Raw genomic sequence first — 12,388 nt, forward strand, 5'->3', positions numbered from 1 at the left:
CAGGGAGGATCTTTGATTACATCAAAGGAGAGCATGATCTTGATCTCCGTGGCAATTGGAATCTAGGCCATTAGTTTTTGGTAGCATTTCTGGTGGAGTAGAAAGGCTCTCAGCAAGTATCACGGAAGTGGTTGCTGGCTATATTGTAACACCCCCTCCTATGGTTAATCTTAAAGTGTATTATTTATTGACGCTTTCTTTTTAAATCACCATCATTGTATAGAACGGATATTTTGGGTCATTTTGGCCCTCCTAGAAGCTAGTTGCTATTTAATTTCCTTTTTATGCCTTCATTGCAAGGTGGCTGGAATGGACTGTAATCTTCAGATGTACCGATTTGTCCTATAGGTTGAATTCCGCCTCAAAAGGACTGTTAGTATACTGGTCTGTCCGTCCTTTTTCCTACACCACTTAAAAGATATCAAGGTGGAGCTTATAAGAGCACCATCACTCACAAAGGTTGTCTATGAGTTAACAATACACATCTTAGAAGATTTTGAGTATAGAGGAACGTCCAGTCCAGAGAGTGGTCTTTTTTTCAGAGTAGTCAGGACAATACTACTGATCTTGCATCCTTTAATAGCGTAAAGTGGGCTTGAAAGAAGCTTCAGTCTTTCTTGACAACTTAATCAATAACAAGGGTACTTTCTGTAATGTTTTGATCCATAGCCAAGGGTTTGGTGACATCTTAGGAATGTCCAGTCAAGAGAGTGGTCTTTTTTTCAGACTAGTCAGGATAATGCTACTGATCTTACTTCCTTTAATAGTGTGAAATGGGCTTGAAAGAAGCTTTAGTCTTTCTTGACAACTTAATCAATAACAAGGGTACTTTTTGTAATGCTTTTGATCTTTTGAATTTCTCAGAACTTTGAACTGAAGAACCAATTGATTGAACAAGTTTTTTGTTTCCAGTTCCTTGCAAGCAATCCAAATCAGCTTCGCTGATCCATCAGCTATGGTGTCAGTGGACTTGAAAGTGCAACATGGATATTTATTTCCTTCATCTGAGATGCCTTTTAATTGGGAAGGAGTGAAAGGAGGAAAACCCAAATTTGATGGAACCAACTACACCTTGAGTTTCTCAGGAATTGCAAATTCTGTTAACAAGGCACTTCGAGCATTTACATATCAAGGGTAACGCATTCCCATATTTACAAACTACGTGCAAAGAAGCTAAAGGCTACTTTACCCAATGAAATTTGAGCTCTATAAAGTAAACTAAGATAAGATACTGTCTCATCACTTTGTTTACTGTTATTCACATGTGAGTACCTGGCAACTTCCAAAGAATCCATTTTTTTATTGTTTTAGGTAGGAGAACGTTGTAAAATTGAAAATCTAATCAGTTATTGACACGGGCTAGTGCTACTGAACTGGCAGTGATCAGTACAGAGACTTGAGGACAAAAGAAATTGGCCTGACAAACTTGAAATAATTGTACAACAAGACATAATCACATGAACAAAGAGGGGTGGAGTTCCTATCTAAGCAGTACTAGCCCCTCAGGCAGGCACGCGTATATGACAGAGAAAAAGAAAGAGACTTCGTTTCAACATACTATAGTAGAAAAGTAAACTCATATCCATAACAAGAAACCAAGTTTTAACCCTATAGCGTCATCCAAATGATAAAAGAAACATTGATACAAGCTACATTCATATTGAAATAAAAGTGAAACATTATTGCAGTTCTCAACCATGAGCCAAACCTACTTATCTTATCAATCTAATCATGCTTTTACAATAAAGATAAGATCATGGAACTTAACAATACAGTCATGTACATGTAGGCTCAAGGTCTTTACTACAGAAGCATGAAATATGGAACATGCAACTATGATGATCGTGCAGATATATTATTTAGACTGATTTAACCAGACGTGATTTAGCATGCTAATGATGTAACAATAATAAAAATTGCATGTGACATCAGCAGACATCATGCCAACAATGAAATGAATTGATATATTAACGTCTTCAAAAGGCCAAAATGACCTATGAGACCAATCGGTTACAAATTGGTGAAACTGATACCATGTCTGAGTATAAAAAGAGAGATACTAAAATGAATCTAGAAGTAATACTAGCTGGAATTGTGTGGGGTATGTGTGATCATTGATAGGATGGGTGCCCAATACAAGAGGGTGATATAATGGGTGATGAATCCATCATCATCTGTACTCTGGATGTCAAGATAGTATGGCTCGGATGCTCTACTGTAGTCTCGGTCGATGCTGTGAAGCTCCTCTCCTTAGTCGTGGACGTCTCGATCTCTCTAGCTTCAATGCTCAATCAATAAGAGTACCACAATTGTGATTATGACGTGAGCTTTGTAGTGGTGGTTTCTCCTGTATCTGTCCAGTCTTTGGTGTGAAGAAATCAGTAGTCTATCTTTGGGATTTTCTCTCTCTTATTTTCCTCAGAAAACTATCTCTGTGTCTGTGTAACTCAAGTAGATACAGTCAAAGACATCTCTGGTCCTGATAGCTCATGACTCTGGAGAAAGGTCCGAATCCTTCTTTGAATAGACAGTGGAAGCAACCCCGTATCTCGTTATACACTATGCACTGACATATATAATGCATCTCGGTCTGCAGTTCTGTATCGCATAGGCGGCATATCCTGCTAGCTGCTGGTATCCCTTTGAATCTACCAGTCACAATCTCAAGATGGTGTGAAGATGTCCGCATCTGACCAATGGCACACCGTAACCCATGAGATAGATGTGTATGCATGTAGCTCGGTCAAATCACAAACCCATCCCCTGTGAGTTGGAGAAGATGCTCTCTGTAGAAATCCATATTCTTGCCCAACTCTTGTGTCGTCTCTTTCCATGCCCTCCTAGTATCCAACTGGTTAGGTCCTGGCGAATGAGTAGTAATCTCCATCCGTGTAAGAGACAGCGATGGTGCATCAAGGGAGTACTAGAAGGGAGGCAAGTTGTCCATGCTGAAGCCATGTATCTGGAACCATCTTGACATCTTTGCATACCAGCATGATGTGTCCCCATGTAAAGCTAATTGTCTGGAGGACTCAAGGGCCAATCTGGAATATGTGTCTATGGTAGTATCCCATAAGTTGTGCATAAAGGAGACTGATTTGGTAAGCGCCTCTATATACATAGAGGAGGCTGCTAATTCTTCTCTAATGATCTTGTGTGGCACGGAGGCCCTGGCTCTAATCAACTGAGAGATCATAGATACCAAGGGCCTCTCCATACCTCTCCACCCATCGTGACCCACAGAGGGTCCCCAAACCTCAACCCCATAGAGCATAGCTGAAGCTACCAAGGTATCAAAGATCTAAAGCTTTGTTCAAGGTTCCTGGAATTGAACATGTGAACACATCCTCTTTAATCCTCCCAAGGCCGCATACGCTCTGGTCAGTCTAGTCTGCTGCTCTCTTGAAAGAAAACCTTGGCCCAGTATGCATATGTGTACTCCATAGTCTCCTGACCATAAGTCGGTGCTGATCTCCTAATCCACAACGGTGTGGTGTTGAACACCATAACCTTGGTTCTACCAAGCTTTATAGGCAATCCGCTATCCTCCGCAAAGCTATATAATGCATCCAAATGTCGCTACATACCCTCCGGTGAGTCAGAGATCAACACAATACCATATACCATTAGCATATAACAACAATGGAATCCATGTCTCTGCTAACTGGGAAACTCTGTCACCCTCTCTGTCAATGTAATCAGAAAACTCATCTATATACATGCCAAATAGAGTAGGGGACAATGGATAACCTTGTTTCACTCCAATAGTGGAGTGAACTAAATCAGATATTTAATAGTCAGGCATGAAATTTTAATGATCGCTCGTTGCTGCTACGCTTGCTCCTACCTCCCTCCATCGCTATCACCAATGCTCCCCCCCCCCCCTTTCTCGTTGCCCTCACTGCCTCTCCCCCTTGCTGCCCGCAGCCGTTGCGGCTTCCCTTCCCCTCGCCCACTGTGTCCACCTCCCTCATTGCCGTTGCACGCTCCCGCCTTGTCCCTCTTTCCCACACCCCTCTTTGCTCCATGGTGTCTCCCCTTCCCCTTCCCATCACTTTCGTGCTCCCCCCCCCCCCCCCCCTTTTTGTCCTCCTACTGCCTTTTCTTCTGGTCGAGTATTGTCGGCGACTCCTCAAATACGTCGGGAAGATTTGCTCAAGCAGGAACACTCTTTTCTTGCCCTCATTTGTAGTAGAAAACACATGTGGCCCGTCTCAAAGGGACTCAGATGAAGTCCCCTCATCCAACCCCCCGAGCCCACCATCCGACTTGCAGTGTCGCCAGTAGAGCAAGCGAGCCTTGTAGGAGAGGTGGAGCGCCTTTATGCCACCTCTGTTATCTACAAGATCATTGGCAGTTGACCTAGCAGAGGCAAGCTGCACAACCTCTTACAGGCCCATCTCCTAGCAGAGGTAGGAAAGATCATCGACATACAACTTCTTGGGCGAGAGTACTATCAGATCGAGTTTGAGACCATCCGAGCAGTCATGGCTCATTTCCGACAGTGGCGCCATGGTTTCGATCCAGCTTAAGATGTTCTTGCTGAGGAAGCAGATCTACCCATTTCGGTTTGCTTCCCCGGCCTGAGGAGAGAGTACCTCTCGCTTCTTTCCAGGATTGGTTCCGAGATCAAGACAGTCTTCGAGACCTTGCGCACGGAAGCTTTAGTTGCTGCCAAGGCTACATGTATCCCAATAGTACGCGTGTTGGTTCAAGACACCCACACCCTCCCAAAGGTAGTCCTTCTACCTAGGGTGAGTGGCGGGTGGCTCCGGCAGAGGGTGGAGTATTTGGGACACCCAAAGTAGTGCTTCATTTGCAGACAGATGGACCACTTGGCAAAGGCGTGTCCTCGCAGGAGATCTCAACCCGCATTGCATTCTGAACCCCCCAAGGCTGACCATGCACAGCAGACAGGTACCCTGGATACACAGACTGGCACCTCGTTAGAGGCTAGTGACTAGCCAATTGATGGCTTGAAGCAGGTGCACGGCCTCCGTCGACAAGGAAGGGCTCTCCACATCGCCCCCTTGGTGGTCGCCCTTCTGCAGCCCACAGCAGCATTGGGTTCCAACAGGGAACCTTTTTGGCTCTTTGCAGTAGGATTCCCCTGAAGAGCCTCCCTCCACCTCGACTTCACCGCTGCCAGCTCCTCCCCCCCCCCCCCCCCCCCCCCCCCCCCCACTCTTTCGCCTACCGACTCCTTTGCCCCGTCTCCACCTCCCGCCCCCAAATCCCGCTACCCCTCTCTCCCCCGTTGGTCCCTCAGCTTCGTCACCCAACCCATCCCGCACTCCTCCTTTGCATAGGGGATTGGACACTCATGCACAGCTCGACACTCTCTTGGCAGTGCTTTCGCTACGAGCCGAATGGCTCGGGATGGACAGCTCTACTTGAGGACACCACTTCTGGTATATGGCTCTCCTTTTGCGTCAGTCCCCCGTGGGTTGACAAGTTTTGACATTGGCCGACAGTGGAATGTCTTTGCCTACAGCTTCACCCGATTCCTTAGTGACCCATCGTTTCGACCTTGAGGCAGCTTACTTCCAAGTACACGTTCTCTTTCTAGCTGCCAGAGGCACTGAGGCTTTGGATACAATGGTAGGCTTTTCCTTCCCGTTGTGTGGCAGGGATCACATACAGTGGACTTTGCACACAGTCCTTGACTAGATTCATGTCCGGGCTTTAAAGTTCTCACACCACAAAGGGAACCTAGGGATGACAGATTTGATACAGACACTTTGGCCGCTAGCCAAGTTCAGTGTGACGCCATCAGATGCAAGTGGATGTAGGCACATTGTGGTTCATTTCTTTGCCAATGCTAGTACCCCTTGCTATGTATTTGTACATGAAGATTCTTGGACAGAGGATGTAGCCCTATGGACTGCATGCTCTGCTTGGGTCTAGGTGGGACAGTCACTACAGACACGCCTATCTCAAGGTCGCTCGAATGTGGATTATTCCCCATTCAAGCTGGCCTTGAAGATAGCGAGGTTAGCTGCTATTGCAGCATTGGTCTTTTCTCACTCATCCCATGAGGATTGTCTCATGGAATGTGCACGGTTTAGGTAGACCCGAGTTTCAGCGTCATAGGGGTTGCTTGCATCAGGAGCTTCAAAGATGCCTTGTGGGTGGTATGATTGATATAATTATGCTTCACGAGCACCATCTTTGTGAGAGCTGCATTTGGCATTGTGATCAGATTCTGCTATGAGACCTTTTGGTCAGCTGCTTTCGGGCCTAGAGGCATCCAGGGAGGAGTATGTATGACTATTGGGGACTCATGGCAGCAGGCCATTGTGGGCAAAGGTATCAATGTCAGGAGCTTCAAAGATTCCTTGTGGGTGGTATGATTGATATACTTATGCTTCAGGAGCATCGTCTTTGTGAGAGCTACTTTCGGCGTTGTGGTCAGATTCTACGTGGCCACTATTAGACCTTTTGGTCAGCTGCTTTTGGGCCTGGAGGCATCCAGGGAGGTGTATGTATGACTATTGTGGACTCATGGCAGCAAGCCATTGTGGGCAAAGGCATCAATGTACCACGCAAGGCCCAATGGGTTACTATGCATGTTCACGATGGCCTCATGGGCTTCCGGAACATCTATGCGTCCAACCATGTGAGTGCACGAGCTGAGTTTTGGTCACACACTGTGGAGTCTTTGCCTCATGCAGAGCAATGGTATGTTGGGGGGGACTTAAAACATGTTGGAGGACCCCTCGGATAGGATTGGAGACAGCCATGCTACTGTGCACGGAGCTGAGTTGGCATCTTGGGAGCGCTTATGTATGACCTTGAGGATTTTAGATGTTTGGTAGTATGCGGGCTTTGTGCGGCCCTTAGAAAATCTTTCTTTCTCTCGATCTGACGGCTGAGTAGGGGACGTGAATCTATCTCAGATAGATCGCTTCTATGCTAGTGACCGCATATGTGACATGGGAGGATCTGTATGCATTTTGGCAGGACTATCTCGGATAGATTGCTTCTACGCTAGTGACCGCGTATGTGACATGGGAGAATCTGTATGCATTTTGGCAGGGACTACCTTTTTAGATCATGCGCCTGTGATTCTTATTGTAAGCGACTACGCCAGTGACCACTTATGTGACATAGAAAGATATGTATTCATTTTGGCAGGGACTACCTTTTCAAATCATGTGCCAATGATTCTTACTATGGCAGATAGAGAGAGACGTGGGAGTGCCATGTTGCGCATCCCCAAGAGGATTCTATTGGATACAGAGCTCAGAGAGCGGGTGGTGGCGCTTTGGATAGAGAGTTTGGGCACTCAAGGCACCCCTGCTAGAAGAGTGGCTGCAACTCGCTTGGCTATAGCCAAGGAGGAGGAGAAGCATCTTCGACATGGCATTGCTTATCTATAACAGATGCAGGAGCACCACCTTGATAGTCCTTGGTTGGAGGAGCAGATGCAACAGGCTCGACAGGAGCTAATCACCATTTAGGAACGGCGCCATGAGTTTGCTTTCCATCGCTAGGCATCTCAGTGGACCCAGGTGGAGACAGAGTTACTAGTGAGTTCTTTGATACTGTGGGTCCTCGCCATGCACGCACCAATGTTTGTCAGGTGAGGAGATCTAATGGGTCAGTTGCTACAGAGTCTGAGGATATGCGTGTAGTTGCTACTAACTTTTACCGTGAATTTCTTTCAGAGCGCCAGGATGCATGCAGAGAGCAGGTTTGGGCATAGATGCCTTGCCTAGTTACTAAGGAGATGCATCGTAGACCAGAGACGCCTCTCCAATTGGGGGAGCTCCACGAGGCCCTTAGGGCACTTCCCCGGGAAGGATGGTTTGACTCCCAGCTTCTTCTTAGAGTATTGGGAGCTGCTTGGTCTGAATATTTGTTGCGCTTACCAACACATTCTATACAGGGGAGAGATGCTTGACAGCATGAGTGAGGGTTTGATATACCTTATCCCCTAGGAGGGAGGCTCCTTGGATAAGATTCGGAGCCCATTGCCATTATCAACTCAGCCTACAAAATCTTAGCAAAGGCTCTAAGTTTGAGAATTCAGCGGCTACTCGAGAGCATTATACATGAGACCCAGACAGGTTTTGTCAAGGAGCGCAGTATCCTTGACAACATCTTCACCTTTTGGGAGGCGTCTACCCTCGCACGTCTCCAAGGAGAGGATCTTGTGATACTCCTCCTCAGTTTGAGAAGCCATACGACAGAGCTGACTGGGATTTCTTGGAGCGCACTCTGCGCAATATTGGGTTTTCAGATTCTTGGATCAGAGGATTGTCACCTCTCTACAGATGTGCGCACAGTCAGGTGCTTTTGGCAGGGGAAAGAAGGGAATGCTTTATGCTCATGCATTTGGTTAGGCAGGGTTACCCTCTTGGCCCCTTAATTTTTTTCTTCTTTGTTGAGGCGATGAGCTGATTTTTGACTTCCGAGGAGGTCAGTTTGCATGGTTTAGAGCTTCCTATTAGGGGAGACGAGTTGCTGGACGCTGAGTCTGCTGACGACTCAGGCATGTACTTGGAGGGAAAGGAGGCCAATTTGCACAATCGTGAGCAGGCTCTTGAGGTGTTTTGTTGTGCATCGACAGAAGACGAGTGTTTTGTTCTAGGAACATGTTTGAGTGGCTAGTTGCACAAGAGTCACCAGCCAGTGGCAATTCCAATTTTGTTTATTTTATCTTTCTTTGGGGAATTTCGTTTGTTTTACTGTGGAACTGTTCAGAGAGAGTCCAGGCCTGAGGGCTAAAGAGCACTAAGGTTGGACAAGGACTATGGTTAGCCAAAGTGGGGTCATTGGCCAGCCAAAGCGGAATCCTTTGCTACATAGGCTACATTTCAGTTCTGGGTGTGGCTGCAATGTGCAAAGAGGGTCAGATGACCTAGAAGAATGTAATGGCAGAAACTCCTAAATGTTAGGGAGTGCTATTTTTGGACGGTAAAATGTCTTCGCATCATTACGTGCAGTTTGACATGGGGATCATTTTGTTACTATGTGGCCAAGTCAACAGAAGCTGCAGGTGAGATATTTTTAGACCCGAGGGTATAAAGCGGGAAAATGCACAAATGAGTGACACTTGGCACTCTGGGGCCAGTTTACTACTTAAAGAGAAGGCAAAAACGTGATTTTCAGCTGTGAGCTCGTTTTTGAGTGCTGTCACAGGTGGGAGAGCTTCAATGGAGTGCTGGCTTATCCTCTATGTACAGTGAGGTGCAGGATGTCATGACCTGCACACCTCTCACTGCTCTCTCTCTCTCTCTCTCCCCTATTTTTTATGGTTATGCCCCTCTAGTGGGCTCATCAGATTGACCATGTACAGTCTTGTGGTTTGATGCTCTATTGCTGAGGCAAGAGCCTCCCTGAATAGGAAGCAGGGAAACGAGAGGGTGATAACCTCTCAAGTAAACACACAAAAATCAGCACTGTTTTATTGCTGATTTTGGGCTGTTTTGGGACTGTTTTGTGCTCGGAATCATGCCAGAATCAAGGGACACGTAGTCCAAGGCATTGGGAACAATGCAGGGACAGTTGACAGTTGAAATTAGGTCAAAAACAGGTCCTAACCAGAAAATACAGCGGTCTGAAATTTACTGTTTTGCAGCCGTATGGATGCCAGATGCATTGGGAACAGTGCCCAATTGTCAGAGAACACTTATGGGAAGTGTTGGGGCTCAAAACAAGTGAAACTAGAAATTCCAGCGAGCTGTAATTGCTCTTTTTGAGTTGGAATCAGAGGGTTTTTGTCAGTTGAATCAAGTTCCAGTGTTGGGAATTGTTTGGGCTCAATTTTGGAGCCATTGTGCTACCAAAATTTAGCCAAAACAAGTGTTGTATTGCTGGATACAGATTAGGATTCCCGGAACTCTAATTTTGCAGGTTTGGGGTTGCTTCGATGCCCTAAATCCTTCCAGATTCAAGGGGCAACTAGTCCAAGGTGCAGGGAACAATGCAGGGGCTACAGGGAGCTGAAAACAGAGAAAAACCAGTCAATAACTAGAAATTACAGAGGCTGGTTATGCTCTGTTTTGGTCAATTAAAGGTGGAATCAGGACAAGGACAGTGGTCTCCTTAGGATTCCCTACTTGCAGATTGTTTTGGACAGGGTTCTGCGTCGTTATGCTGCCCAAATTCCTCCAAACAGGATAGAAACTGCGGGATACAGGTTAAGAACTGCGGGATACAGGTTTAGTGCTATAAGCACTCTTTTTACTTCCTCTTAACTGTAAAAGAATAAAGAAATACCGAAAGGGGCGCCTATTTAGGGGCCAATCTAGTGTTTGACTCGCATACAGATGCATTCTAGCATCTGTATCCCATTCCCCTCTCTTGTGTCATTATAGCACAAGTAGAATAGACGACTAATAATGGGTGAAAGCTAAATCAAGGTTTGAAGTAAAGTTTACCGTCCTGTTTGAAGTTAACATGCCAGTTACATAGAGCTACTGCAATTGGGAGTTGGTTGGTACACAACGGCTTCTTGACAACAAGTGCAACCTGTGGCCACCCATTGAAGACTCAGCGTCACTGTCTGTGGGACTGCTCTATGGCACAGTAGGTTTGGCTTTGGATTCTTCGGCTGATGCAAGCACTTTCCACAGCCCGCCAGTACACTTGGGGTGTTGCAGCTTGGTCTACACTCACGGGCCCAGCGCTCCTATTTGAGATGGCTTCCATCAGCATGATGATAGTCATTGAAGGGTGTCGGCCTACACTCCAACCTACCACAGAGCTCATCCCCCAGGAGTGGTGCAGTGATAGAGAGTGGTGTTGGGAGCTCACTTGTGGCTTGACACTCTGCTTCATCTGGCAAGCCCGCTGCTTTCGCATCTTCGAGGCTTGTCTCGTCCCATCAGCAAAGATTGTTCGTGACATTTGGCTGGAGCTGACCCATACACTCAGGCGCCAGTTTGCGAGACTTCAGGGCAGCTCTGATTGCATGTGGGAGCGCTACAAGGCTTTCTTGCGACTTTGGCACCCAGGGCCGTTTTTCACCATGGTTCAAGGCGTGCCTAGATGGCATTACCGGCCACCACTATGGTTGTTTCGTCCTCCCATCTCGTGATAAGCCCTCATTGTGCATATCTTGTCTTTTCATTGGGGGAGTCTCCCCATTTTTCTGATGTAGCCCTCTCTAGCAGAGGTCGGTTGTAGCCATTTGGAAAGATATATTAACTAATGGAAGGATTTTTTTCCTGTAAAAAAAAACTAAATCAGATATACCCTTTGGAGTGTGTACATGTCCCACCACTGACCTGTATAGAGCCATGATCCCCCAAATCAACTCAATGGTCACTCCCATCTCCTATAGTCTACACATCAATCTGGCTTTGGGCACCATGTTAAATGCTTTGCAGAAATCCACAAAGCTATAATAAATCCGTCTCCCATGTGCCCCACCCTCCTCAGTGACGGATCTGAGTGTGAGAATATCTCCTGAAACCGGCCTGTCCCACTACCCATACGCCCTCACTCTCTGCCCATTTGCTGAACTTCTACTCAAGGATAGATGCATAAAAACGTGCCAGTGTGTGTCCAATCATAGTTAGGATCACTTGCCTTAAAGATATGCAGAATAATAGACACTCTCCAAGTCTCAAGTAGGCACCTCACACATGATAGGATTGAAAAGAACTGCAAGAAGCTCTTCCAGCATATCTCTAGCATGTATAAAGCGCTCTACTACTAGACCATCATGATCATATGCCCTCCTAGTCCTCGTCCTGTCAATGGCCGTCTTTACCATCTCAGTGGTAAAGAAAGTACTCGTAGATGGGTATGGCTCAAGAGGATGTGGAAGGGGTGTTTGTCCAAGGACCATATATAAGGATGTTGCATACTGACCCCACACATTAGGAGAAGTAATCATTGGGGGAGGAGAGTGCTCATGAAAGAAATCACATGCCTCTCTTGAGACACTACCCAAGAACAACTAGTATAAGTCTCGCTCCATCTGAGCTAGGAACGCTCGCTTCTTCCGTCGCACAAGGTGCCAGAGGGCTATCCGAGAAGACTGTCTGTGATTGATGACCCCTAGGAGAAGATCTCTGTTCTCATTTCTCTACACTCCTCGTCATACCAACTGTTCTGAGGCATGCTCCTAGAACGGCTTTCTCTAATCAAGATGAGTGTGTGGATATGCCTCGGTTGTTGCATCATGGAATGTCTGAGTCAGTAAAGTGGTGATCTCCTCCAATGAGAGTCCTGACCTTGCTACCAACATAGACGACTATAGATCTCTATATAAACAGAGTCAATCTCTGGTGTAAATATATAGCGGGTCCTCCTGACACCTTGGTTGTACCGTACTGAAAGGAGACGGAAAGTCTCAAGAGAGCATGATCCACTGCTACACCCACTGGTCTGGGTTTTTGTGAAATCTTGAATGCAGGGGATGAAGCTCCAT

The 12,388-nt window shown here is 46.4% G+C and overlaps 1 protein-coding gene across 1 annotated transcript in view; it reads left to right on the forward strand.

Annotated features, from left to right (window-relative positions):
- LOC147439740 (uncharacterized) overlaps window positions 1-12,388 on the forward strand; it is a 296,739-nt gene that overhangs the window by 268,037 nt on the left and 16,314 nt on the right. Inside the window, exon 20 of the mRNA XM_086485533.1 lies at window positions 913-1,134. Within this exon, the coding sequence (XP_086341659.1) occupies window positions 913-1,134 (222 nt within the window). The remainder of the gene's footprint in view (window positions 1-912; window positions 1,135-12,388) is intronic.

The sequence above is a fragment of the Adiantum capillus-veneris genome, chromosome 16 (genome assembly GCF_014529385.1).
Source record: "Adiantum capillus-veneris isolate H3 chromosome 16, ASM1452938v2, whole genome shotgun sequence".
In the NCBI taxonomy this organism is placed as follows: Eukaryota; Viridiplantae; Streptophyta; class Polypodiopsida; order Polypodiales; family Pteridaceae; genus Adiantum; species Adiantum capillus-veneris.